The 26,721-nt window shown below is 52.7% G+C and overlaps 1 protein-coding gene across 5 annotated transcripts; it reads right to left on the bottom strand.

Moving 5' to 3' along the window:
• Window positions 1–26,692, bottom strand: CGN (cingulin). Of its 5 annotated transcripts, none has more exons than XM_084769210.1 (22): window positions 26,558–26,689; window positions 23,232–23,335; window positions 19,077–19,960; window positions 18,517–18,617; window positions 18,353–18,422; window positions 18,143–18,238; window positions 16,317–16,444; window positions 14,576–14,702; window positions 13,689–13,901; window positions 13,161–13,309; window positions 12,615–12,747; window positions 9,779–9,988; window positions 9,110–9,316; window positions 8,247–8,504; window positions 7,210–7,380; window positions 6,094–6,255; window positions 4,990–5,079; window positions 3,131–3,214; window positions 2,930–3,048; window positions 2,521–2,629; window positions 1,716–1,879; window positions 1–1,462 (listed from the first exon to the last, which is right to left on the bottom strand). In XM_084769210.1, the coding sequence occupies exons 3-22, from the start codon at window positions 19,926–19,928 to the stop codon at window positions 1,321–1,323; spliced, it is 3,585 nt and encodes a 1,194-aa protein (XP_084625336.1). In that variant the 5' UTR covers window positions 19,929–19,960; window positions 23,232–23,335; window positions 26,558–26,689; the 3' UTR covers window positions 1–1,320. The 5 variants fall into 5 exon arrangements, with proteins under 5 accessions (XP_084625336.1, XP_084625337.1, XP_084625338.1 ...); XM_084769211.1 differs by lacking the exon at window positions 26,558–26,689 and adding an exon at window positions 26,352–26,487; XM_084769212.1 differs by lacking the exon at window positions 26,558–26,689 and adding an exon at window positions 24,022–24,100.
• Window positions 26,693–26,721: the final 29 nt, after the last annotated feature.

The following is a 26,721-nucleotide window of genomic DNA, read 5'->3' on the forward strand; positions in this document are numbered from 1 at the left end:
ATATATATATATATATGCCATTTTAATATTTAATTAGAAATAAACCAAGGCTGGATTGGGAGAAAATAATCTGATTTGCAGAATATCTTTTTTTTTTTTTAAATCATGAAATTACATGTCATTGATGAGAACAGAACTTACTTTGGAAATAAGAGGTGAAGCGTCCCCATTACCTTCACCCACCAGAGATTGGCACACTCCAAAACTCAAAGGAGGAATATATTCTCCGTTACCCCTTCCCATCTCTACCTAGAGTCAGCTTCTAACCTCAGGCAAAGCTCTGAGAAAAGCAGGGATCTGCTGGCTCCCACAGAGGCTGGGCACATCTGGTCTGAGGAGCCACGAGGAGGCCACAGGGACTAGATGTTTGCTTTTAGAACCTCTGTCAGCATTGGTCATGGTTCCCAAGGACAACCACCTATGGCAGCGTCCGCGGTCACAGAGGACGAGGAGGAAGACGGTGAGCAGAACCAGTCCCCGTCAGCTCACCAAGGCCCATCCAAGCCCTGTCCCAGGGGCTGGCTGGCAGAGCAGCCTGCAGCTGAGGCAGGAAGACAGGCTGGGGGGCCCGGTGAGGAAAGGCTGGTCTTTGGAGAGGTATGAGTGTGCAGGTTTATGAAAGGCAAGAACAGCATCCTCGTCTCTCATACTGGTAAGGCACTGAGGATAAAGCCGCAAGGCAGGGGCGGTAAAGATGGAAAAGAAAGACGGAAGGTCCCCACCCCCACCCCCAGACCCAGTGACTTGGAAAAAACAAAAACAAAAATATTGCAACCCGAAGAGATGCCAGGGACTACCACACTGACCCACGACAGTGCAAGGAGGAGGATCTGAGAAGTGGGTAGCGCCACGCCTGCATGCCCGTTACCCATAATGCCCCCTCCCCTGCTCCAGAGTTGGGGGAATAAAGGTTGCAGGGATCCAGCGAGCAGAACAGTGGGCATTTCCCTGAGCCGTATGGTTAAATATTAAAGAACTAAAGCTTTACACACATGGCAGCATCCACCCCTTTCTGTCCCTCGCAGACCGCCTCGGCGTGTACACTGACCGTTATTCCCCGCGGTCACCCAGGCTTCTAGGAAGGCCTGAACACCCACCACTCTTCCAGTGAAAAGGACAAGCCACTCAGCAGCTCACTGCTAATGTGTGTGTTTGTCACCACCGCTTTCACCCCTTCTAGTCTTAAGTCAGCCATAGGGGAGAGAAAAAAAAAGAAAAGAAAAAAGAAGGAAAGACTGAGGCAGGCAGGACGGCGCGAAGAGGCTGAGGCAGGCTTGACCGTGGCGAGCCCGTTCGCGGTCCTCGGAACCTAAGCGCGCGCTAACAGGAACTGGTCTGCAGGTTGCTCTCGGTGAGCAGTGACGCAATGGATGAAGGGTCGTAGACGCCGTCAAACTCCTCGTCCGAGCTCAGGCCGTCTTCTCTGAGGGCTGACTCGGCCGCGGAACGGGAAGCTTTTCGCCTGAGTAAGAGAGATAGGAGGGCAGGCTGAGCCGGTCGCCCTGTGGAACTCCCCTAAGACCGAGGGCTCGTCCTCGCGTGGCCGCCTGCTAGTCAGGGATCTGGGGAGATGACGTGAAGGGCGGAAGCTAAGGTAACTACGAGCTAACAGTACTGGCTGGCAGGGACAAGGGACTGCATATTTCTCCTTCTCCAGCTTGGGAGGAGCCCGAGCCCTGAGGAGCATGGTGCAGGTGCCGGAGGGGCAGCCATACCAGGCGTCCTTTTCCAAGGATTTGATCCGGGCCCGGAGCTGTTCGGTGACCTCGTGCTGTTCCTCCACTTCCCGCTGCGCCTTCTTCCTCAGGCTGTCCAGCCGCTCGATCTCCTCCTCGGCTTCATCCACCTGACGCTTCAGAGCCTTCACTCTCAGGGTTAGCTAAACCGGAAACCACGTCCCCGCATCAGAAAAGCATCACTACCAAGGCCTGGCACCTGCCCTGCACTGATCCTGACAAGGGACGATCCACACAGTCTCCCCAACTCCCCCTACACCCCCACCCCCACAAAAACAGGTCCTGACCCTCTAGCCTCAGGGAGCTGCCAAGAAGAGGTTAAAGAGCTGAGGAGATAGCGCAGACAATAAAGTGTTCGCCATGCAAGCAAAGCACAGGACCTAAATTTCAGTCTCCTTAGGGCACAGGAGCCAGCCAGGCAGCCAGCCTAACCTATTGACAAGTTCCAGGCCAGTGAGAGACCTTGCCAAAAAAGCTGGACGTTGCTTAAAGGGATAACACTAAAGGTTGTCCTCTGGCCTCGGCACACATGTGCACACTTGCGCACGTGCATACACATATATACACAACCCCACACAAGCACGGCACAAAGGTTATTTGGGGATCCGATGAAATTAATGCACATGAAACACTTAGAGAAACTAGCACACGCAACACAGAGGCTATGACTACTCTAGGCTAGACCTCTTTGGCTAGTCTGTGTCCTTCCGCGAGCAAAAGCCAAGCCGTGTGGGGGAGTGTGGCCTCCCCTGGCCGCAGAAAAGCCAGGGTGCCACATCCTCACCTGGTCTTTCTGGTCGTTGACGTGCTGCCGTTCATCGTCGATCTGGATGGTGAGCTCCTTAACCCTCCGCTCCAGCTTCCGGTTGGTGGACTGCAGGACTGTCTTCTCTCTAAGAGGGGGAGGGGGAGGGCGGTCTGAGGCTGCTGACATTCCTGACGGGCCGTTCCTTAGCACTGGACTGCCTCCATGAGCCTCACCAGCAGATGGGAGAAGCCAAAGACCCAGGGGGCTAGAAGCCGTCCGCATGCCAGAGTGTCCACAACTCTGCTCTCTACCAGGGCCAAGGGGGGCTCCCTGAAGATGAGGCCAGGTTGGGGCGGGTGTGAGGTGGTGGAAGAACCCAGAGGAGAAAAAACCCACAGGAAGAAAGGGGAGGAGGCGAGGCGGCCGAGCGGCGGGCGCACTTCACCTCTCTTCGGCTTGCAGCCGCTCTTGCAACAGTTGATTCTGGGACTCCAGCTGGGAGAGGCTGGCGCTGGGCTTCTGGAAGCCTTCTGAGGTGGCCAGCCGGGTCTTCAAGTCCTTGTTCTGAGAGAGAAGTTTCCATGGTTATCTCTCCGGCTGGTCCCCTATCTGGACCCCTGGCTCCACCCCAAAAACTCCTTTGCACCTGTCTCTCCAAGGAGACTTTGTCACACTCCAAGTCCTGCCGCGCAGACCTCTCTTGCATGAGCTCTGTCCGCAGCTGATCCACCTGTTAGGGTGGGCGAGAGGAATCAGACTCGGGGAAGAAGCAGATCCCTGCACAACACGCGCTGAACCCCAATCCCCCAAATTCTAAGGCAACTAGGTAACTCTCTCTCTCACCCTAGAATCCCAGGTATCTGTTTTAGTTGTTTTTATAGAACTGTTTGTTTCTCTTAGCTTCTTTCCTTTTTTTTTTATAGTTTTTAAAGATTTTTATTTATTATTATGTATACAATAGCTCTGTCTGCATGTACATCTGCACACCAGAAAAGGGCATCAGATCACATTACAGATGGTTACAAGCCACCAAGTCGTTGCCGGGAATTGAACTCAGGACCTCTGGAAGAGCAGTCAGTGCCCTTAACCTCTGAGCCATCTCTCCAGCCCCTCTTAGCGTCTTTCTTAACCCGGCTATCATACAAATAATCGAGACTCTTTTATAATACGAGGCTTCAGCACGTAATCTGACTAGTTTAAATCCGCTCTTAGCCCTCTGTGCTATTTTGTCTCACTCCCAGCAAACATCCCTGCAATACTTGCACTGTGTAGCTTTCCTGGGCTCCAGCTCCCTCCTCCTGATCTTCCTTGGACCTCTGCCCGCAGCTGAATCCCCTGCTTCCGCCCCTGACTCCTCCTCCCTTGGCTGGCAGGAAGTCCAGCCCTATTCTCTTCCCCTGCTCAGCGATTGGCTGCGAGCCGCTTTTTTAATTACTTCAACAAGCACCCTCCTCAACATTCCCGAGCCTGACTGGACTTGAGAAAGCCATCACAGTCCGCGCTGCCATGAAGCTGCTGGTCGTCCTCTCTTCTCCGCAATGATGGATTGTACCCCCGAAAATCAGTTAAGACTTCCGGCAAGGAGCCCTGAAAGGCTATTGTACCCTCGGTGAACGTAAAGCTCAAGTTGCCCTGGAAACCCCAAGATGTCTGAGGAACCAGGAACATGGGACATCTGCAGTGGAAAGATACAGGCACCGAGAGGAGCAGGGGAGAGAAGGGAGAGAAGAGAGGCTCTGTGTGCTGCGGGTAACAAAGCTGGAAGGGAGGAACGCCCAAGACCTTTAGGGCCAGATGACGTCACCCTGAGCGCAGGATGCTGGACGTGGGCGTGGCGCTTACAATTAAAAGACTGCTTTGAGTCTCAGAACAGACTCTGAACTTTAGACTCCTGAGCAGTATTGGAACTAGAAGACCACAGGCTTTTGAAATCGGACTGAGCGCATTTTGCATTACGATATTGATAGAAGGGAGATGGAGAGCGGACCGCTGAGAGATGTAAGGGACGTTTGGAGGTGGGCGTGGTGGTGGATTAGACCCAGCACTTGGGAGGCACACAGTGGCAGGCGGAGCTCTGAGTTTGAGGTTAGCCCGGTCTATACTGTTCCAAGGCCAGCCAGAGCTGCCTATAGAGTCCCTGTCTCAAAAAAGCAACAAAAACAAACAAAAAAAGGTGATGTGATTTGGGTGTCAAGTTAAAGGAAGACATTATAGCTATTCCAGTAGCCTTTCAGATGGCTCCTGAAATCCCACAAGCAGAACTCCTGAACTGAAACAGTCCTCACTAGGGTCAGAGCATCCTGGGCCACCAGGACTCTTTCCTCCGACTCCAATTCTTGGCTTCCTTCCGCCTAAGGACATGTGTCTACCCTTTCCAAAGCAGATGAGAGCCTGAACCAGACCCTGCCTTGCCAGGTTGTAAAAGGCGGGAGAGCTAAATCGTCTTTGAGAGAGCTGGGGTGTTACAGTGAGGAGGAGGCACAGCAAGGGGTCGGGAGGAGTCACCTGGTCCCGGCCTCGGTTCACCCGATCTGTTAACAGTTCCACGGTGCTCTTCTCCTCGTCTAACTCTGCTTCCAGTCGTGAGACTTTCTCCTGCGGCAGAAGGGCAAAAAAGGTCAATTCTGTGCCAAGTTCTGGGCCCTAGAACACCAAACTCTTATCAAGGCCCTGTGAAAACTTCAGCCCCACAGACTTTTCTCCCTGGCACATTTCAGAGCCTTCTTATGCTGGCTCAAAGTCGCTGTGGAGCTGGCGCCCTCTGCTGGCCAAGAAAGGCAAATGCCAGACTCCATTCCTTCTTAGAGAACTAGTTCCCGAAAGGAAAAATTAAAAGTGTAAAACTCAAGTTCCCCAGCAGAGGCCAAGACTGAAAAATCTCAGACAGCATTTCCAGAGTGTGGAGCAAATCCAAACCACTCAGTACTGGGCAGACCACCTCAGCCTTAAAATTAGACCTACTACTTTGGTCTAATTTTAGACCCACTCCACTGGAAAGCTACTAAGCCCCGTGCCTCAGCTTCCCTTATCTGCAAAATGGAGATGAAACCATCTACCTCACAGGGTGATGCAGAGGATGAGTCTTATGTGCCACATCCACAGTGATACACGCTTGTTGCTACTGTTCTTACTTTTTTAAAAAAAAGATTTATTTATTTATTATGTATACAATGTTCTGCCTGCATGTGTGCCTCCCTGCCAGAAGAGGGCACCAGATCTCATTATAGATGGTTACGAACCACCATGTGGCTGCTGGGACTTGAACTCAGGACCTCTGGAAGAGCAGACAGTGCTCTTAACCTCTGAGCCATCTCTCCAGCACCCTGAACTTACTTTCAAGTACAGCAAACTGAAGACTACAATTTACTCTAAGAGAGGAAAGCCACTGCTCAGTTCCAGCCAGCTACTGGCATGCAGAACTCAGGTCTAGAAGGTCAGTGTTACCACTGTCCAAACACAAAAGATGACAAAAACTCAAAAGTTTTTACATGAAATTAAGTTCCCAGTTCCCAGCCAAACCATCAGCTGTGGCTTCTCAAGCTTTATTCTCTAGTACAGAAAAGGGCTTGGGAAGCGTCGCCCCCGCTCGGCCTGTCCCGCCATCTTTACCTCGAGGCTCTTCAGTTGCCGGGCCTTGTCGTCCTGGGAGCGTTTCTTGTTCTCAGTCTCCTGCTCTAGCGCCTGCAGCCGCTGGGCCAGCAGCTCTTTGTCCAGCCGGGCTGTGTCCCGCTCAGCCTGGGATGTCTGGAGGGCCTGCCGCAGCCTTTGCAGCTGGGACCAAGGGCAACAGACAACAGCTCAGCCTAGCTGAAGCGCACGCAGGGTGGAGGTGAGAGCAGTCTGCTTGGGGAGGAGTATTTCACCACTGAAATTCTTTAGCGCCAGGCTGGGACCACAGCTTGGCGCACTTGCCTAGGCTTGCTAGCTCAGGGTGATGAAGAATCACTTTCAAGTTCATTTTCTTTACTGTTTTAAAACAGTCCTCCACAAACAGGGATCATTTGAGAGTTTTTATTGGGGAGGAGACATCACTTGGCTATTTATAGAGTTTTTTGTTATTGTTGTTGTTTTTAATTTTTTTTTATTTGTATACAGTGCTCTGCCTGCATGTATACCTGCAGGTCAGAAGAGGGCACCAGATCTTATTACAGATGGTTGTGAGCCACCATGTGGTTGGGGGGGATTAAACTCAGGACCTTTGGAAGAGCAGCCAGTGCTCTTAACCACTGAGCCATCTCTCCAGCCTTTAAAGAGTTTTTTTTTTTAAACACCAATCCTGTCAGACATGGTGGAGGCATGTCAGCACTTAGGTGGCATAGGCAAGCAGATCTCTTTGCGTTCAAAGCCAGCCGTACTGAGACCCTATCCCAAAACATCAACTGATCCTAGGTCCCAAATTATGATCTAAGTAATATGAGACGGTGTTTAGGCAACAAGATTTTTTTTTTTTTTAATCTTGGCTGAGCAGTAGTGCTGCACGCCTTTAATACCAGCACTCAGGAGGCAGAAATAGGCAGATCTCTGAGTTCCAGGACAGCCAGGGCTACAAAGAGAGACCCTGTCTCAAAAAAACAAGAGAGAGACAGAGAGAGAGATTTGCCCTATAGACGATCCCCTCTTGGCTGCCCAGCATGAACAAGGCCCCCTTCCTTGGTGTGCCACCCCAAGAGTTTACACCTAAGTCAGGACACTGCCTAAGTCTGTTCCTGCCGTGTAGGCTCCTACCTCATCCTGAAGCCGGTTCAGGCCCCCTGAATTCTTTTCAGCCTCACTGGCCCAATCCTTGGCCTGGCGCTGGGCATCAGCCACTTCCTTGCGGGACTTTTCCTTGTACTCCTCCATCTGGGACTGGAGCTGCTGCAGGGCTAGCTTGGAGTCATCCCCAATCTGCTCCAGCTGAAACGCAGAGGGAAGGCATTGCTTCGGCACTGCACCACCGCCACAGCAAACCTCCCGCCCCTTCCCTAGACCGAGCTCCCGGGGATCTTCCCAGAGTGTCCTTTCGGCCAAGCAGCCCTCTGTGGGTCTCCTGGTCTGGATCCCTGGTAAGACTAGCAGCTGTGGTCAAATGTCTGGACATCCTAGCTTTATTACATATCATGTCTGGCCTCATCTCCCCCATCTGTAAAATGGGATAATAAGTAACCCTTCAGTGACCATATTTCTGCAAACTCAAGGCAACATGGTTATGAGATATACCACCAAGAAAGAAAATCTGGCAACTAAGTTATGACAAACCCTCAATTGCTATTTCAGAGAAAATAAGATGTATGCGTGTTTTTGGTTTTGTTGTTGTTGTTGCTGCTGTTGTCTTGGTTTTGGCTTTTTTCCTCCTCCATTAACATTGCTAGTAGTTGGCCTTATTTTAGAAAATAAGCCTGGGAGGAAGAACCTTACCAGCAAAAAGCAATTTGATGTCCTCATCGCCCTTGCTTCTTCCTCTCCCCGCAATCTAAAGCTTTACTGTTGCAGAGCCTTATGTTTAGGTCTTCTAGACTCTTCTAAAGCAAACTCCTAGGGCTACTCTCCAAGACAAAAACCACTGCCACACAGTCGTGGGTCACATTCGGGCCGGGCGTGGTGGCACACACCCTTGATCCCAGCATTTGGAATCACAGAGGCAGGTGGGTAGTTCAAAGCCAGCCTAGTCTACACAACATGACTTCCAGGACAGCCGAGGTCCCACACCCTGGCCCGGCCTCCAGGGCTGGCTTCTGCAGGGCCCACGGCTCTTGCCGGGGATCCACGCCACCCACGCTCACCTCTTTGTTGAGTCGGTCCACGGTCCTGCTCAGCAAGCGCTTCTGCTCCTCCAGCTCTGCCTTGCTCCTGCGGAGAGCCTCTCGCTGCTTGGCCTCCTCCTCCAGGGCCCGGTTCAGTGCCTGCTGCTCCTGCCCGAGGCGCGCCAGCCCCCGCTGGGCCTCCTCCAGCCGGACCTCCAGGGCCCGCTTGGCGGCTGCCAGGCTCCCCTCCTCCTCCTGGGCGGCACTCAGGGCCTCCTGTAGCTGCTGTTTCTCTACCTGGCACGGGGGAGAAGGGGAAGGTTGGGCCCAGGGAAGGCAAAGCTTAGGCTGAGGAAGCACTGGAGGGAGTGGTGGAAGTTATTTATGAAAAAGGTAATGCTGGGCGTCGTGGCGCACGCCCCCGGTCCTAGGCCGTGTGAGGCAGAAGCAGGCACGCCTCTGTGAGTTTGAGGCCAGCCTGGTCTACATAGTGAGTTTTCAGGCCAGGTGGGGTTATACAGCGAGGTTCTGCCTCAAAGGACAAGCAAATAGGCTCAGAGGGAACTAGCAAAGAAATCAAAGCACAGAACAAGCAAAGGGTGCGAGGCAGGAGACAGAAATACCAGTGCAAGGTCTGAGACGCTTACACCAAGTCACTCCAGGAAACGAACACTGCCATGCCTAATACATGCCGTGAGAACAGAAGACCAATGCGCGCTGGGAGCAAAAACCACCGCCGCATACTGAGATGGGAGCACAGCGCATGCGCATGCGGGCATACTGACGCGGTGTGGGCACACCACTGAGAAAAGGAGCATCTACCGGGGCTCAGGGCGGTTAAGCAAGGTGCCCCCCCCCCGTCCCGCCCCCCCCCCCCGGGGTGGACAGGAGCCGCCCCTTACCTCCAGCCGACGCACTTTGTCACGAAGTCGAGCCTCCGCCGCTTCCCCGCCCTCCGCCAGGCCCCGGGCCTCCTTCAGCTGCTGCTCCAAACCCAGGATGCGCCTTCGGAAGTCATCGTTTTCCTCCTGGGTCTCCCGAAGCGTGGTTTCCACTGTTGCCCGACGCTGCCCCAGCACCATGGCCTCTGCCTCCGATGCCACCTTAGCCTGCGGGCAGTTGAGAGAATCGGCTCAGACCGGGCAGCTCTCACTGATGGGCAAGCAGGCCACCTGAGAGAGAACCCACCAAACGCTCAGAGGAGCCAGGCACAGATAGAGGGGGGACCCCCCCCCCCGCAAGGAACCTCCGGATAACCCTCCCCCTACACAGATGCAGCCACCCTGCCAAAATCTGCTGTTCACCACACGCACGCAGACACACGCACACAGCTGCACGCACACAGACACACATGACGCACGCACACACACACACGACACACACGCACACATGACACACACGACGCACGCACGCGCGCACACACACACGACACATGCACACACGCGCGCACCCACGCGCTCCAGAGCTGCTCGGTACATACCCATCACAGTAACTGTGCAGGCCCTCTGAGCTTGTCCGCCCTCCTGACCCCTCAGCCTCCACCTCCTGAGCCCTGGGCCCACTCCCCTTGCCTTGGAAGCCTCGTCACAGTCCTGCCGCAGCTGCTGCACCGTCTTTTGCAGCTGGAAGTTCTGCTGCTCCAGGTCTCGGGCTCGATCAGCCTCGGCCCTCAGCGCGGTCAGCTGCTTCTCCAACTCCTGGTCCCGCTGTCGCCCAGCCACCTCCTGGCTCTGCCGCTCTGCCCGAAGCTCTTTAAGCTCCCCCTGGGTGCGGCGCAGCTCCTAGAAGGGGAGAGACAAGAACTCTTCACTTGTGATGGAAAGAAATGTAAATGACAGGGCTGCTTGAGAGAACAAGTGGGCAGATTCACAAACAGCTGAACATGTGGTGGCGCACGCCTTTAGTCCCAGCACTGGGGAGGCAGAGGCAGGGGGATCTTTGTGAGTACAGGACAGCCAGGGCTACACAGAGAAACCCTGTCTCAGGGGAAAAAAAATTACAGACTAACCACATGACAATCCTATTCTTTTGTTTTTGTTTATATTTATGTGTTTGTTTTTCAAGACAGGGTTTCTCTGTGTAGCCTTGGCTGTCCTGAACTCACTTTGTAGACCAGGCTGGCCTCGAACCCACAGAGATCCACCTGCCTCTGCCTCCCAGAGAGCAATCTATTTTTACGTGATACACCCAAGAAAGGTCCTGAGTTCAATTCCAAGCAAGTGCATCTGTAATGAGATCCGGTGCCCTATTCTGGAGTGCAACTGTGCATGCAGGCACAACACTGTATACGTAATTTAAAAATAAATAAATGAATAAATAAAATAAAAGTAGAAATTTTAAGTCAAATGTGGTGGTACATTAAACTCAGCACTTGGGAAAGAGGCAGGTGGATCTCTGTGAGTTCAAAGCCAGCCTGGTCTATGTAGTGAGACCTTGTCTTTAAAAACTAAAAATGAATAAATAGAGAAATTTTATAGTATGTATACATATATATATATATATATTTTTTTTTTTTTCAAGACTGGGTTTCTCTGTGTAGCCTTGGCTGTCCTGGACTCACTTTGTAGTCCACCACGCCTAGCTATATAGTATAGAATTTTATAAAACAAGACTGGCTGCCTTTAAATATATATACCAATTGGGCTGGAGAGATGGCTCAGAGGTTAAGAGCACTGACTGCTCTTCCAGAGGTCCTGAGTTCAATTCCCAGCAACCACATGGTGCTCACAGCCATCTGTAATGTGATCTGATGCCCTCTTCTGGCCTGCTATATACATAACTAAAAAAATTTTAAATAAAAATATATACCAAAACACAAAAATATGACACAATAAATACTAATGTATCTTAGACGTCTTTTTTGGTTTTTTGAGACAGGGTTTCTCTGTGTATCCTAGGCTGTCCTGGACTCACTTTTGTAGACCAGGCTGGCCTCGAACTTACAGCGATCCGCCTGCCTCTGCCTCCTGAGTGCTGGGGTTAAAGGCGTGCGCCACCACCGCCCGGCTTATCTTAGACGTCTTTTTAAAGGGCGGTTAAAGTATAAATACGGCTCTCTTTAGTTACAGTTTATAACTATAAACTGCTATTCCGCTATCAGGCACTTCTGAAGTCTGGAGATCGCCAGTGAGACTGAAGAGCATGGCATATGCAGTGAGTCTACAATGTAGACACTAAGGCAACTCACCACGGACAAAAAGCAGCAGCTGTCCGCTCTCTGTTGGGCTCGGCTGTCTCCTTCCCTAACCTGTACTTTGTTTAGGTACCTGATAAAACACCCAGCCTGTCTGAGGCACAGTGACCAATGAGACTGTCTGGAGGACTCCTCAACTCGCCCGTGTCAGCTACTACATCAATAGGTCGCAGGCTCTCTGTGGTATTTGTAACTTCCCAACAGCATAATTTTATGTCATCCAAAAATCATTAGCTGTGCTCTTTTTTGGTTTGGTTTGGTTTGATTTTTTTGTTTTTTTTTTTTACACAGGGGTTCTTTTGGGGGCGGGGAGGGAGAGTGGTAATTGAGACAGGGTCTCTCTACAGAGCCTTGGCTGTCCTGGTACTCACTCTATAGGCTAAGCTGGTCTTGAACTCACAGAGATCCATCTGCCTCTGCATCCCAAGTGCTAAGACTAAAGGTGTATGCAATCACACCTGGCCTATTAGCTGCATTCTTATTCTTCATAAACTACAACATCAAGAGTATCAAACTGGGTTTATTTCAATTTTTGTGACTTTCTCATGACTCTTTTATGAACTACCATCCGTTTGTGATGAAAAAGGATTGACTTTAAAAAATAAAAATAAAAAAACTAGGAATCTTGGAGTGTTGTGTCACCAACCTGCCAGCAAGACCATGGCTTGGGATACTGGGGAGATGCAGGCCAACCACTGGGCCCCTTGAGCACCATGTCCAGATAGTGTTTTCTAAATAGCCTTCAAATTAAATCACTATTTTGTTTCTGAAGAAGGTCAGCTAGCCACGCTGCTCCCAGCATGACAGTCCAGGGATTATATTTCTCGATGTAAATAAACGGGCATCCTAACAAAACATTTGTCTCATCTCATAGCTAATGAATTTCCTGTTGAAAGAGCAATTTTTCCAGTGCTGGCCAACTTACGGTTCTGAGCCTGCAAAAACGACCCTGGAGTTTTACAAACTTGCCTGTACTCGGCTACCTAAGATGCCGGCTAGGCAGTAGCCAGCAGCTTCTGCCTCTGCCACAACCTGGCTGCTAACGGCTTTCTTCAGGACAACCAGCCCTGCAGAGCTGGGAAGCCAAAACTGAGCTGCTGAGCTGAAGCCTGGAAACCCACTCACGGAAACGCTCTCACCAGCATGTACAGAAGTTCCTCAGTGAGGCAGGCAACCCCACCCCCACCCCATTCTGTACCCCAAGAGCCAAGCACCTTTCTAAGCTCTTCAACCTGGTGACTATCTTTCGCACCGGCTCGGGCCTGCTCCAAGTCCCTCAGTAAGGCCTCCATCTTCTCCCCCAGCTCCTCTTCCATCTCCTCCTTCTCCATCCGCAGCTGCAGCAGTCTGAGCGCAGCGTGGTCCAAAACAAGGGATAAAAAGATCAAGGTCAGACTTCCCACTTAGAGGAGATTCACTGGACAGCGTGAACCAGCCCTCTGGGGCCCAGGGCCACAGACATGAGCTCAGGGAGACCAAGCAAGCCGCGAGTAGGGGCTGGAGAGATGGCTTAGAGGTCAAGAGCACTGTCTATTTTTCCAAAGGTCCTGAGTTCAATTCCCAGCAACCACATGGTGGCTCACAGCCATCTATGAGGTCTGGTGACCTCTTCTAGTGTGTAGGCATACATATGAGCAGAATACTGTACAAATAATAAACAAACAAATAAATAGTAAGAGTGTGAAAGCACAGCGTAAAAGAAAGCCAGTGGGGTACAAGAGTCAGGGGAAATGCCCCTGCAAAAGGGAAGAGGCTCTTACTCCTGCTTGGTGGCTCTCAGCTCGTCCTTGTTTTTCTGGAACATGGTCTGCCAATGCCCTGTCTCCTCTGAGGTCTCCTCTAGCTCCCGTTGCAGCTCCCGCACCAGGGAAGTCATCTTTTGTCTCTCAGCTTCCATTGCAGCATGGTCCTATGGAAAGAGGGGAAAAAAAAAACGGGCACCAGTTAGCTCAGAGGGCAAAGCTCACCTTAAGGCAGGAGAGCAAGCTGAGGCCAGAGAGCACGGTATCAGCCACACCCTGACACTCTGCAGGTGGGACGCTGGGAAGCCCAGCCTGCCTTTCTTTCTGTCATGGGCAGGAAGCTTCCCTCCGTTATTTATTCCCTGTGGAGTCTGGCCACGCATCCTTAAGGTCCTCTCTCTGCCATGGTAAGTTCCCTAACCAAGGCTGTCACTACATCTCACGCGGGTCCTTTAGGGAAGGATCACGTGGCAATCAAGAAAAAGCCAGGAACACACTCCCTGGCAGTGCCCCTCCTCTCCCAGCCCCGGTTTCTTTGTCACATGCCTGGGTCGCATCTTGCATGCTCCGGCGAAGCTGCTCCGTGTCTCGCTGGTACTGCAGCCGGACATGCTCCACCTCCTGGTCGTGGGAAGCCACCTCCTCTTTCAGGGCCCCCTTCAGGGCTGTCAGCTCCCGTTCCCGCAGCCTCAGCTGCTCCTCTACGCGTTGTTTGCCTTCTAAGACCTCTTCCAGAAGTTCCCGGGTCTCCACCAAGTCCTGAGGAAAAAGAAGGTGGAAGCACAGCGGTGACCATATTGGGCACTCTTTCTATTAAATAACTCACCCAGAGCCGGGTGTGGTGGCGCACACCTTTAATCCCAGCACTCGGGAGGCAGAGGCAGGTGGATTGCAGTGAGTTCAAGGCCAGCCTGGTCTACAAAGCGAGACCAGGACAGCCAAGGCTAACACAGGGAGACCCTGTCTCAAAAAACCAAAAATTAAAAAAAAAATAAATAAATAACTCACCCATTTAGCAAAAAGGTATTTATTAAGAGCTTGGCAGGGTGGCACATGCTTCTGAGCCCGATAATTAGGGTCACAAGCTAGAAGCCAGAATGGACAACTTAGCCAAGTCCCACCCCCCAAAACGAGAATGTATTCATACTCCGTATTAGTCTAGTATTGGGTGACGGCGGTCCTCTAAACTGCCTGGACCACAAAGGGAAACTGCTATTTCGGGCTCTAGCCTCACCCCGCCTTGAGTCGGCCTGAAAGCACACTGAAGAGCGCTGGTGAAAACCTCACCTGCTTCCCATACGTGAAGGGAACAGTGGGTGAGCAGACCCGAGGATACTAAGGGGGCGGGGCGGGGCGGGGCGGGGCGGGGCGGGGCGGGGCGGGGCGGGGATAACCGAGGCTAGAGCAGCCGCCCCCCACCCCGCTCTCCCTACCTTCAGGAGCGTCTCCTTCGCAGGCTCTGGACTCTGCTTCAGCGTGGCCTGCAGCTCCCTCACCTGGCTCTCCAGCCCGTGCCGCAAACCTTCTTCCTGGCTCAGGAGCAGCTTCGTGTGCTGAAGCCTAAGGACAGACAGCATGGCCGGGACTGCGCTGGGCAGCTACACACCTGCCGTGCACCAAACTTCACTAAAATCTCTTCTTTCCTGCACATTTGGTTTTGCAGTGTGGGCGATAGGAGGGCGCTGCCCAACTGGGCAAGCATGTCATCAATGAAGTACACACCATGTCGCTACTCAACCTCCCCCCTTTATTTTATTTGTTTACTGTGGGTATATGTGTGCGGGAGACATCCGAGTGGCAGTCAGAGGACATCTTCCAGGAAGGCAGGTCTCTCCTTCCCACTCGTGTGTCCGAGGCACTGAGCTCAGGTCCCAGGCTCCAGTGGTAAACATCTTCACCAGCAGAGCCATCCATCTCCAGGCCCCTGTTCAAATCTTCTTTGGTTTTTTGTTTTTTGTTTTTCAAAATAGGGTTTCTTTGTGTAACAGCCTTGGCTGTCCTGGACTCGCTCTGTAGACCAGGCTGTCCTCGAACTCACAGCGACCCACCAGCCTCTGCCTCCCGAGTGCTGGGATTAAAGGCGTGTGCCACCACGCCGGCCCCCGCTGTTCAAATCTTAACATTTATACCCAACTGCTTCAATTAAAACTGTGAGCCAGGGGGCTGGAGAGATGGCTCAGCGGTTAAGAGCACTGTCTGTTCTTCCAGAGGTCCTGAGTTCAATTCTTAGTAACCACATGGTGGCTCACAGCCATCTATACCCGCTGATGCCCTCCTCTGGTGTGCAGGTGTACATGCAGATAGAACATTCATATAAATAATTTTTTTTTTTACTGTGAGCTGGCCCTCCTGGCCTGTCTTAGCCTGCCGCACTCTCCGCCTTCTCAAGCATTATGACTGCTCACATGCCTCACGTTGGTTACTGTCTCTTCCCTGTCACCTGGAGCTAAGATTCTGGAGAGAGGAGCCCTACCTGCTTGGCTCACTGAGCGCTTCAGGAGCCCATGTCAGAGCCTGTCACATAAACAACATGATTCATGGACAGAAGACACCTGCTGAATGTGAGCAAGCACCCTCCCAATAATCTTGGGCGGTAGCTGATGGTTGTAGGGCCGCTTTACAAACCAAGGACCCCAGACAGACACACCCAGGTTGGCTATCTTCACGACATGCACTATCACCGTTACCATAGAAACGGAGAGAGGGCAACCCGGGCCCACTTAGCTTCTTTTTTGTTCGTTTGTTTGTTTGTTTGTTTTTCGAGACAGGGTAGACCAGGCTGGCCTCGAACTCACAACGATCCACCTGCCTCTGGCTCCCGAGTGCTGGGATGGGATTAAAGGCGTACGCCACCACGGCCAGCCCATTTAGCTTCTGCTGATTCCCCTCTCTCTGCCTCCTTCGACCCTAGGAGGGTCATCGCCCTCTAGGTCCAAGCCTTGTCCCCGTGCGGACCCGTGTGACCTGCGTGCGCCCCCGCGGCTGCACTACCCGTATGACCCGCGTGCGCCCCCTCGGCTGCACTGCCCATGTGACCCGCGTGCGCCCCCGCGGCTGCACTACCCAGTGTGACCCGCGTGCGCCCCCGCGGCTGCACTACCCAGTGTGACCCGCGTGTGCCCCCTCGGCTACACTGCCCATGTGACCCGCGTGCGCCCCTGCGGCTGCACTCACTCCCTGGCGCTCTGCTGGGCCTCCCCCTTCCTCCTCTCCAGCAGCTCCTGCAGCCGGTTACACTCTTCTGCCTTCTCCTCCAGCTGCCTCTCTAGCCCAACCCTGCACGGCTCCAGCTTCTGCCGCTCCTGCAAAAGAAATGGAGAATAGGAAACGCTTGTAGAAAGATCCAGTATAGCCTCGGCACGGTAGCACATGACAGTGACCCTGACACTTGGGAGGCAGAAGCAGGGGGATCACCGTGAGTTCAAGGCTAGGGTGGTCTAGAATCCCAGGCCAGCTTGGCAGTTTTTAGGCAGCAGAGTAAAACCCTATCTCAAAAATAAATAAATAAGCAAATAAGCAAGCTACCAAACACCCTGAGGCTCCGCAGGTATTCTAGTAATAACAGGCATGACTCAGAATTACTCAGCTGAGCTGATCCCAGAATCTCCAGCCTCAGACACCGAGAAATGCTTGTTTTAAGCTGTTAAGTTTTGGAGTAATCTGTTTTTGCAATAAACAGTATATTATTATCTTCATTTACTGTTCAGGAAACAGGATTTGAATACTTAAGAACTTAACTAAGATTAATTACACAGCCAGCAACAGCTAGAATCGAGGTTTGAACCTTTAGGTTTGATTCCACTTAACCATTAACCTGCACCGCTCTCCCCTTAAGGAGAGGATTGCGAACCAACTAGGTACAGGCTGGAAGCTGAGAAAGCATTTGCAAAAGGTGTGGGGTCTGGGCGTGGCTGGACAGCAGCGTGGGGCTGGGGGCATGGCTAGATGGCAGAGTGGGGCTGGGGGCGTGGCTAGATGGCAGCGCGGGGCTGGGGGCGCGGCTAGGGCAGCGTGTTTGCCTAACAGGCACAAAGCCCTGGCTTCCACCCTCAGCTCCGCATAAACTGGGCACGGTGGTGATGGACATCTGCCATTCGAAATGTAGGAGGTAGGAGCGAGAGGATCCGAGGCTCAAGGTCATTCAAGGTCACTCTTGGCTAACATAGCCGGTCCACGGCCAGTTCTTTTGAGACCCTGCTCTCCCAACTCCAGAAGCAAAACGTAAAAACAAAAAAGTTTAAGTTTTAGAGGAAGAGTGGCTGCACCTTTTCGTCTCATCTCTGCAACTTTACAGCCGCAGCAATTCCACCAACCTCTCTGATCTTCCAGGTTACTCATCAGAAAAGGTCCTGCCATATACTTTCCACCACCACTATAATGATTATAGCCCAGGACAGCATCTGCCATAAAAATTATACCCAAAAACTTGACACTATTTAATTGCTATCATAATTATGATAAGAAAAAAACTGGAGACACGGTCTCATGTAACCCAGTCTTGTCCTCAGACCTGATAACCTTGAACTCCTGCCTCTACCTCCTGAGTGCTGGGTTTTCAGGCAAGTATAACCACAGTTGGTTGTGTTCAGTACTGGGAATCGAACCCGAGACTTCATGCATGCAAGGTGAGCCTTCTATCAACTGAGCTACACCCCTGCATGGAGAACAAGAGCAAGCTTCTCAAGCTTTATATAAGCAGTAAACAGCAGGCCCAGATACAGAATCCTAAGGAAAATGAAAAGGAAGTGCCCCCCCCCCCCCTGAGTTCCAGAGAAACTCAAAGTCCTTTCTGGGACTAGAACACTGACTTCTTGTCTCACATAATAATACACACAGTACTTGGCCTAGAAGAGCCAGACCATCTGGGCAGGGTGAGGAAGATGTCGGTGAATTCAAGGCCAGCCAGGGATAGTCATACTCAAAGGAAAGAGCCAGCCTCGTCCGTCCCCAGGCGGGGCGTCTTCCCGGTGGCCCCTCACCCCTAGAGTGACCTGCCTCACCTTCACTTCTTCGTCCAGCCTTCTCTGGAGCTCCTCCATCTTTTGGGTTAGCTCACTCTGCCCTGCCAGGGCCTTAGTAGAAGCAGGAGGAACCATCTGCCAGAGGTACGGGGGAGGGAAGGGAGTGGGAAATGAATCCGCATCCAGATGGCTGAAGCCCTCAAGGCTCTAGCCGTGACCCCTGCTCCGACCCCCCAGAAGGCCACTCACCCCCAGAGGTTGCATCTGCTCCAGCACCAGACTGACTTTCCTCCTCACGGACGCCTCACTCTCCACGCTTCTGGGGGACACAAGGACAGAAGGCAAGGGTGAACAGAGGAAAGGGGCAAAGCAAGGAAGACAGGAAATGAAGCCGGAGGCTGGGCCCCACTTACCCCTCCCTGAGGATGCCATAGATGGTGGCCTTCACACGGTCCACACTGCCTGGTGCTGCTGCCTCCCGCTGGTCTCGCAGAAGGTCTGGAGTTGATTTGAACTGGGGAAGGAAAAAGGAAGAAAAGAAAGAGGAGAGGGAGGGGATTTAGGCCAGAAGTGTCTGTGTGTGGTTTGCATGGAACAGAGGTGGCGGTGGAGAGACAAGGCCTCTCGGCAGGATGAACCACACTGCTCAGGCCCGAGGAACAGCCCCAGAGAAAAGACCAGGCCACACAGACCTCGGCGCTACTGCTGCAGATGACACTTTTCTCAAGAACCAGCGTCATAAGGATGTACTAGCTCTTATAAGTGTGCAGCTATAGATGCACGTAAGTTTGTCTCGAAGCAAAGACGCTGGCCACTTAGAAACGCCACTGAGTCGAAAAAAGAAAGCACGGAACGGACTTCCGCAAGACCATGAGGGGAGCTCTCCATACCCTTCAAGCCTTCCTTAAGTGGGCTGATGCAAAGGTGGTGGGGGGTGGGGGGGTGTTGGAAGTGGGAAGAGATGACATCTGACCTGCACCATGGAGGGATCCTGTGCTTTCTCCCGCGGCTCCTCAAAACTCCGGAGCACCCAGTCTTGAGTCTGACGGGACCGGCTAAAGCTGCTGAGAGGGCTCTGGCTCTTGGACGCTGGCTGCTTTGAGCTGTCCACATAGTGGTCACACTTTGTGCCTGGGGTCCAGTGGTTGGGTGACCGGCGTTCCCGATCTTCGCGGGTGTCCCGCGAGAGCCTGCTGTCCAGACTCTGGCTCCGCTTGCGCTGTTCTTGCGGAAGGGTCCGCGTGCGGCGGCCAGTGCGGCCCCGGACCTGGGCTCCCTTCTGACTGTCGAACTTGCTGATGAGCGAGTCCACTGAAGACAACGGGGCAGTGTCGATGGTGTTCACTGGGACAGTCTTTTGAGGGGCTAGTTCGAGCAAGCTGGTGCTCCTGTTGCTGGGACCCACAGAAGCAAGGCCTGTCAGGGAGGCTTGCGACTGGGAACGGAGCAGCCTTCCTTTCCAGTGCTCTCTGGGCTCCTCATCAGAGGTGCTTCCCTGAGAAGCGGCTGGAAATCCCTTGACTTGAGAGTAGGGGTTCTCAGGGAGCTCCGAATCAGAACTCAGCGCTCCTGGGGACCCCCGACTGTTGGCCCCCTTGATTTGGACGCCAAAGGAGTCAGTCCCTTTCTCTCCACTGTTAAGCACCACAAAGGGCTGCCCGGCAATGCCCTGCACACGCACAGCGACCCCATAGGTACTGGCTCTGGCGTCCTTAGCGGGGCGCCTCCCACCACGACGAAGGGTACCCATCTCAGTAGCATCCTCTGGCTCTGTAATAAAGCGAATTTGGACTCCATGGTCTACAGGGCCCCGGGGATCAGCCATGATGCGCGCCTGCTCCACATGAAGGATGGGTCCTAGAAGATGAAGAAAAGAGTTTTAGTAAGGAGCCGGAAGTAGAAACCCAGCTGCCCGGAAGCTGACTGCCTAGTCAGCTCCTTTTGCAGAAAATGGTTCTCGTGTTTTCTCTGGGCAGGAGAAATGCAGTGTATAGGAGTCCTAACCAGTTTCTGACTTATTAGTCCTGGAGTGTTGTGTTCCTCAGCAACTTCTCCTGGGTGTCGGGGAATTCTCCATCCAGATAGTACAGTTAGAAAAGTCTAAGAAGCCGAAAGTGGTGGCGCACGCCTTTAGTCCCAGCACTCAGGAGGCAGAGGCAGGCCGATCTCTGTGAGTTCGAGGCCAGCCTGGTCTACAGAGCTGGCTCCAGGACAGCCAAGGCTACACAGCGAAACCCTGCCACGAAAAACAAACAAACAAAAAGAGAGCGAGAAAGAAAAGAAAAATAGAAAGAAAGAAAAGTTAGGAAGGTAGTTCTTAGTAGTAGACAGCTGGCCTAGTGTATGCAACGTCCTGTGTTTAACTTTAACACAGGAAGGAAAAAAAAAAATAAAAAATAAACAGATAATATAGTTTGAGGCCCACAAACCCAAAATAATTATTTCTTTTGATACAGTCCTGAGGACTGCGGCTTACTAAGACTTTGAAGATAATTTTCTGATCTTCGCATACAACACAGATAGCCATGGGTCCACCAAGTAAAGGTACACCCCCAAAACCCGTCTGGTTCTTCCTTTCCCTTGAAAAAAGGAAACCTCCCTATTGAAGAGTTTATTAAACAAACCACAAAATGTGGCATCCCATTCCTGGGAAGATCTTTAAAGTGACATCTGTGATGTCTCTGGAGCGAGGGTACCGGGGGCTAGACAAGGACAGAAGAGCTTCTACTCTCTGGGCTGTCTACGGTGCCGCCTTCTGTCCCTTTTTAACTTGGAACTGTGTAGCTGTACTACCTATTTGATAAAAGACTTTGGGTTGGGTTGTGACTGGGGGAGGGGCTATGGGGGGCATCTGTCTAACATGTGTGAGACCTGGGACTTGCTCCTCAGCACCAAGAGAACAAAAGAACACAGAAAGCAGGGGACGGAGGAGGGAGGTGTTAAATATGACGTTTCTGTTACACAGAGCTCTGGCTGGCCTGGACACGCTTTGTAGACCAGGCTGGCCTCACCTCTGAGATCCACCTGCTTCTGCCTCCCGAGCACTGGGATCAAAGGTGTGCATCACCACGCCTAGCTGGAGGCACCGTCTTCAGTGGTCAAACCTGGCCTCACGACTGGTCACACAGCTGAGGATGACCGTGAACTTCCGATCCTTCTGTTTCCACTTCCTGAGTACTGGTATTACAAACGTAAGCCAGTAGGGCCAGGGATGAAACTCAGGACTTCGTGTACCCCAGGCCAAGCCCTCTACTGACAGAGCTTCGTCTCCAGCCCTTTAAATGTGGGTGTTAGTGTGCTAGTCCAAGGACCCGAAAGAAGCAGGCTGCAGGATAAGAGACAAGGCCATGCTGGGAGTGGTGGCACACGCCTTTAATCCCAGCACTCTGGAGGCAGAGGCAGGCGGATCGCTGTGAGTTCGAGGCCAGCCTGCTCTACGAAGGGAGTCCAGGACAGCCAAGGGTGGCCAGAGAAACCCTGTCTCAAAAAACAAAACAAATAAAAAGAGACTAGGCCATGCGCAGGCCAACTTCCTGGTCCACACTGCCCACGATTCCAGTCAGCGAATGGAATGTGTTACAGGTGTGCCCTGGCTCATGGAACTTGGGAGGGAGGTTTTGTTCCAAGCGCATTACCACCAGCAAATGGAGCTGCCCTACTCCTGCTAGTCTCTTCCAGGAGCCCAGCACCAAGCTGGAGGGAGGAGCCTCAGGTGTGCCAGACAGAAAAACAATCGCACCCAAACCTCCCCGTAGAGGCTCTTGGCCAAGGAAACTTGGCAAGGTCCCTCCTAGAGACAGTAGAAGCTCTAGGAAGCCAGGAACCCAGGGCAGCTGAAGGGAGGGGAGAGGGGAGGGGCCGAGTCCAGGTGAGAAAGGGTTTGGGGGAGAAATGAACACTGAGGGAATTCTTAGCACCCCCAGCCCTTCCCATCTGGAGAAAGGATGGGACGGAGAAACCCTTTATTGAGAATGATTCACGTTGGCAGCCCTGGGGCTGGGAGAGCAAAGCAATCCACCTCCCCACCAAGGACGCAGCCCACACAAAGTTTCAACACAGAATTTTTTTTAAGTTTGTGAAGGCAGAGGGAAGGAGCCCTCCCAACGGAGCAGTGGTTCTCAACCTGTGGGTCGCGACCCTTTCACAGGGGTCACCTAAGGTGTCTATGTTATGATTCATAACAGTAGCAATATTAAAGTTATGAAGTAGCAAGGGAAATAGTTTTATGGCTGGGGGGGTCACCACAACATGAGGTATTAAAGGGTCGAAAACCATTAGGAAGGTTGATAACCACGGCACTAGAGTCAGGATCTCACTTGGAAAACTATGTACATATAACCCCAGCACTTGTGAGGCTGAGGCAGGAGGATGGCCATGAGTTCAAGATCAGCTTCAGTCACACAGCCTCCTTCTACCTTCACATGCATTAATTTTATAACATGTAATTTTTTCTTTTTCTTTTTTCTTTCTCTCTTTATTTATTTTTCTTTTCTTTCTTTGAGACAAGGTCTATGTAGCCCAGGCTGGTCCTGAACTCATCTATAGCTAGGGATTGCTGCTGAGGAAATCGAGGTTCCTTCTTTGGGTTTCATCAATACTAGAGTTTATAAATGCGCTCAGAAGAAAACTTAAAGACAAGTTTGTTAGAGTTTGAGAGGGATACTGTCAGTCTCAACAGTTGCCAGGAGGAGGGAATAGAAAGAAGTTGCCAGAGCCGGGCGTGGTGGCGCCTGCCTTTAATCCCAGCACGCGGGAGGCAGAGGCAGGTGGATCGCTGTGAGTTCGAGGCCAGCCTGGTCTACAAAGTGAGTCCAGGACAGCCAAGGCTACACAGAGAAACCCTGTCTCGAAAAAAAAAAAGTTGCCAGAAGAGGAAAAGGGGAGACAGGTTCAGTATCAGGAGACGGCACCACCCACATGGCAGAAAAAGCGGCTGTGCGGTGAAGGGGAAAGGGCTTCAGAGGGAAAGAGAAAGCCGTGGTGTGTGTGTGTGTGTGTAACCATGCCCAAGCTTTGGAAGAAATCTGAAAGAAAAAGTAGAAGACAGAGGCAAGGCGTGTCTGTCTCACTGGGAAAAGCAGGTGGTCTCTTGCTGAGCTTCCACCATGGTTTTGGTTTTTGTTTTTACCTCAGTTGGTCTCCAGACATCTACTGAAGAGATAACTTCCTGTGTCCTCCACTACACAAGAGGGCCCTCCAGGACAAACACTGAGACTCAAGGCTGTCCTCTGCCTGGAACACGGAGAATGCAAATGAATACTTTTTCCAAGGCTGTGGACTCTCCCAGCAGCAGAAAGATATGCCATGGACGCCTCGCGGCACTCTCTGGGCCTCAGTAACAAGATGTCTTCCGGGTCTGGACTCTGTGCCCTGGGCAGTCCTGATCTCACAATCAGGTGTACCTAAACTGCCAGCTCTCAGAGATCACATGATTTATTCATGACGAAGTTCTGCCCTGTCGATGTATCTGCAGATCTCCCAGATCAGGTCAAGGAGCTCCTTAGTGGGTAGGCACAGCAAAGCGCCCAGCCCCTTGGGCCAGAGTGCCAGACAAGGCAGGGGTGCTATGCAGGGCTCCCCTAGGTTCCAAAGACACGCCCCCTCCCTCACAGCCTCAATCACTATCAGTTCCAGGACGTGTAGGTCAGGGGCCAGGACGGAGAGATCTTCAGGGTTGGGTCAGAAAATAGACCTTTAAATGATTCAACACGGAAAACCCGAACCCTACCCACCCGCCTTCAGTTACAGAGGACAGTGGGGCGGGGCCAAGGCGGCAGGGCAGCGTCCCAGGCCTTGCATAAGGGCCTAGGCAGGTAAACAGGAATCAGGACCAACAACTCTAAGCCCGGGGCCTGTGCTCTCACCAGATGCCTGACCCTCTTTTCCCTCCCCTGGCACATGCCCAGGGCACTTCTCACCAACTGTACTCTGGGAAAAGGCCAGGGCAGAAGTTAAGTCAGCGCCATCTGTCTGCCTCTGCCATTCCTTCCGGAATGCAGGGAGAAGGCACGCTACACCTGTACCAGCCGGACAGCCGTTCCTCCCCGAGTTACTCATTAGCTCGCCCTGCCCCAATTCCATCACCTCTGGCCCAGCCATACGCATCTGGCTTCCGACTAGGAGTGACAGGGTCCCTGGGCTTCTGGCAGGAAGTGGGTGGGGGCGGGGTGGTTTCGGGTGTAGACACAGGGACAGGCAAATGATGGATGCTGAATAATTGGAGCACTTAGGAAGTGGACAGCAACTGGAACCACCTCAGCGGTAGCGAGACAGCAAGCAAATGGTCAAAATAAAAACAGAGCAGCTTAGTGACCTTATCGTTTGATAAGAAGGCTCCTCATAGGCCCGAACAGGACTCCCCGAGTGGATACCAGCCCAGGTCCACACTGGGAGAAGCAGAAACCCGATAGCCAAACCAGAGCTGCTGGGCCAGTGGGGGTAAGACAACACAATGAAGCACTGGGCTCCTACAAACTGGCCGGACTGGTTTGAGAAGCGAAGGGAGGCCCTCGGAAGGCCACTCTGGAACCTTGCAGAGCAGACCAGAGAGGTCCCCCACCTAAGGCACAGGGACAAGACCAAGAGTGGAAAGCTCTGCCCAGCCTACCTGCCAAGGCCTAGACTCTGGAGGAGGGGACAGTAGTTACACATACACAGAGAACTTGGTGACAGGCCAGTGCGTGGCCGGAAGACTGTCTCCCTTCACCACTCCCAAAGCTGCGCTCTCGGTCTTACACTTACCGCCGTCAGCTCCCAGGCCCTTGGGTCTCCCCTCCCTAGGACAAAAAGAAGCCAGCCCTGGGCCTCTCTTCTCCCACAAGGGCCACTGGCAGGCAGGCCAGCTTGGGAACCACAGGGAGCCAGAATCCTCTTAGAATCAGGCAAATCTCTGAATCAGCAGGGCCTCCAGAGCCAGACCCAAACTCCCAAATACCCCGGGTGAAAGGACCGCTGCCCTGGGATATGTAGGCAGCGTGTCTACATAGCGGCGGCTAATTATTTCCCAATTACAGCAACTGTCTTCCGACAGAGCATCAAAGGGGCCAAGCTAAGGCTGACTCTGCTTCCACTGCTGCCTAAGGCAAGGAAATTCACTCAGAAGTAGCCTGGGCCCAACATACATACATACATACATACATACATACATACACACACACACACACACACACACACACACACACACACACACACACACACACACGCCTCTCATATGGCCCGGGAATTTGGAGGTGTAGTTCCCCTAGTCTTTTGGCCTCCTCGGGAGTTCTGCCTACGTTTTTTACACCACTAGTACCTACAGCCAGTTATCAAAGATTATGAATCAGGCATGCCTGCTAGGGTTTCAGGGAATCGGAAGGATTCTATTCTATGGGGGGGCATCAAGGAAATTAGCTGCACTCCCAAACTTCACCATTGTCGTCCCCCAAACCCAAATCTAGAACCGGAGGAGAAAATATATATATATATATTTATTTACTTGCTGGAAGGAAAGATTTGACATCAGGCCTCCAAGAAAGACGACTATTTATTTCTAGGTGGGTGTGGTGACACAAGCCTGTAAATCTGGCACCGGCAGCTGGAGGCAGACAATCAGTTCAAGGTCAGCCTCAGCTGTACAGCAAGTTCAAGGCCAGCATCGGGCTGCCTTGAAACCCAGATCAACCCTCGTTCCACACCCCCGAAAAAGGCAAACATTATTCGGCTATCTTGTGGGTCCAGGGATGTATGCTTCTTCATTCCTCTCGCATAAACACACACACACACACACACACACACACACACACACACACACACACACAGAGTTCTTTCTAGAGGAAGAAGGAAAAATTCTCCCTGGCATGAAACCTCACACCTAGCAAAGGGGCGGAGGGGCGGGGGGTGGGGGGCCGCAAGGCGGGATGCCCTGGTATTCTGACCTTAGCGTCTTACTGGCAACTGTTTTCACCTGTAGGCAAACGGTCAGAGAAGGGTCCCACATTTCAGAGCACTTCCAAAGCAAAAAGGAGGGTGTCAGAGGCCGGCGTGGACTGACGGGGAGGGTCACTCCCCTCCAAAAAAAAAAAAAAAAAAAAAAACCAGCAGCACATGCTGACATCTCCACTTCAGCCTCTGCACCTCCGGCGGCACTCTTCCCCACCCCCGCCCCCATGCTGGTCTCCAAGAGAAATTCTGCCCCAAGGGCTGACGCCTGACCTCCAGAGATCGTAGCGCCGAAACGCAAGCATGCCCTGGGAATAAATAACCTTACCCTCGGGTGCTCCACACCTAGCACCTTCCCCAGCCACTCGCTTTTGCCACCGTGGAGCGCAAGGGGCCAGCCCGTAGTTCAGCCGCCGCACTCCGACCGCCCCTCCTCCCTAAACTCAGCACCTGTGCCCAGGAGGAGGGCATCCGACGCCTCCGCCCCGCGGCCCAGGCATCGCAGGTGTCCTCGCGCCCGGCAGGCTCACTCACCGGGGGCCAGCTCGACGCTCCCAGGCTCGCACACCCCCCGGCCAGGGGCTAGCGCTGGGTCCGCCCGCCGGTGCAGCACGCGCGGCGGCGGCCAAGCCCCTCCGAGCTCTGGGGCTCCCTCCTCTCTCCCGCCCACCAACCTGTTACTCCCCGGGAGCTCCGCC

The sequence above is a fragment of the Acomys minous genome (genome assembly GCF_964271855.1).
Source record: "Acomys minous genome assembly, chromosome: 19".
NCBI lineage: Eukaryota > Metazoa > Chordata > Mammalia > Rodentia > Muridae > Acomys > Acomys minous.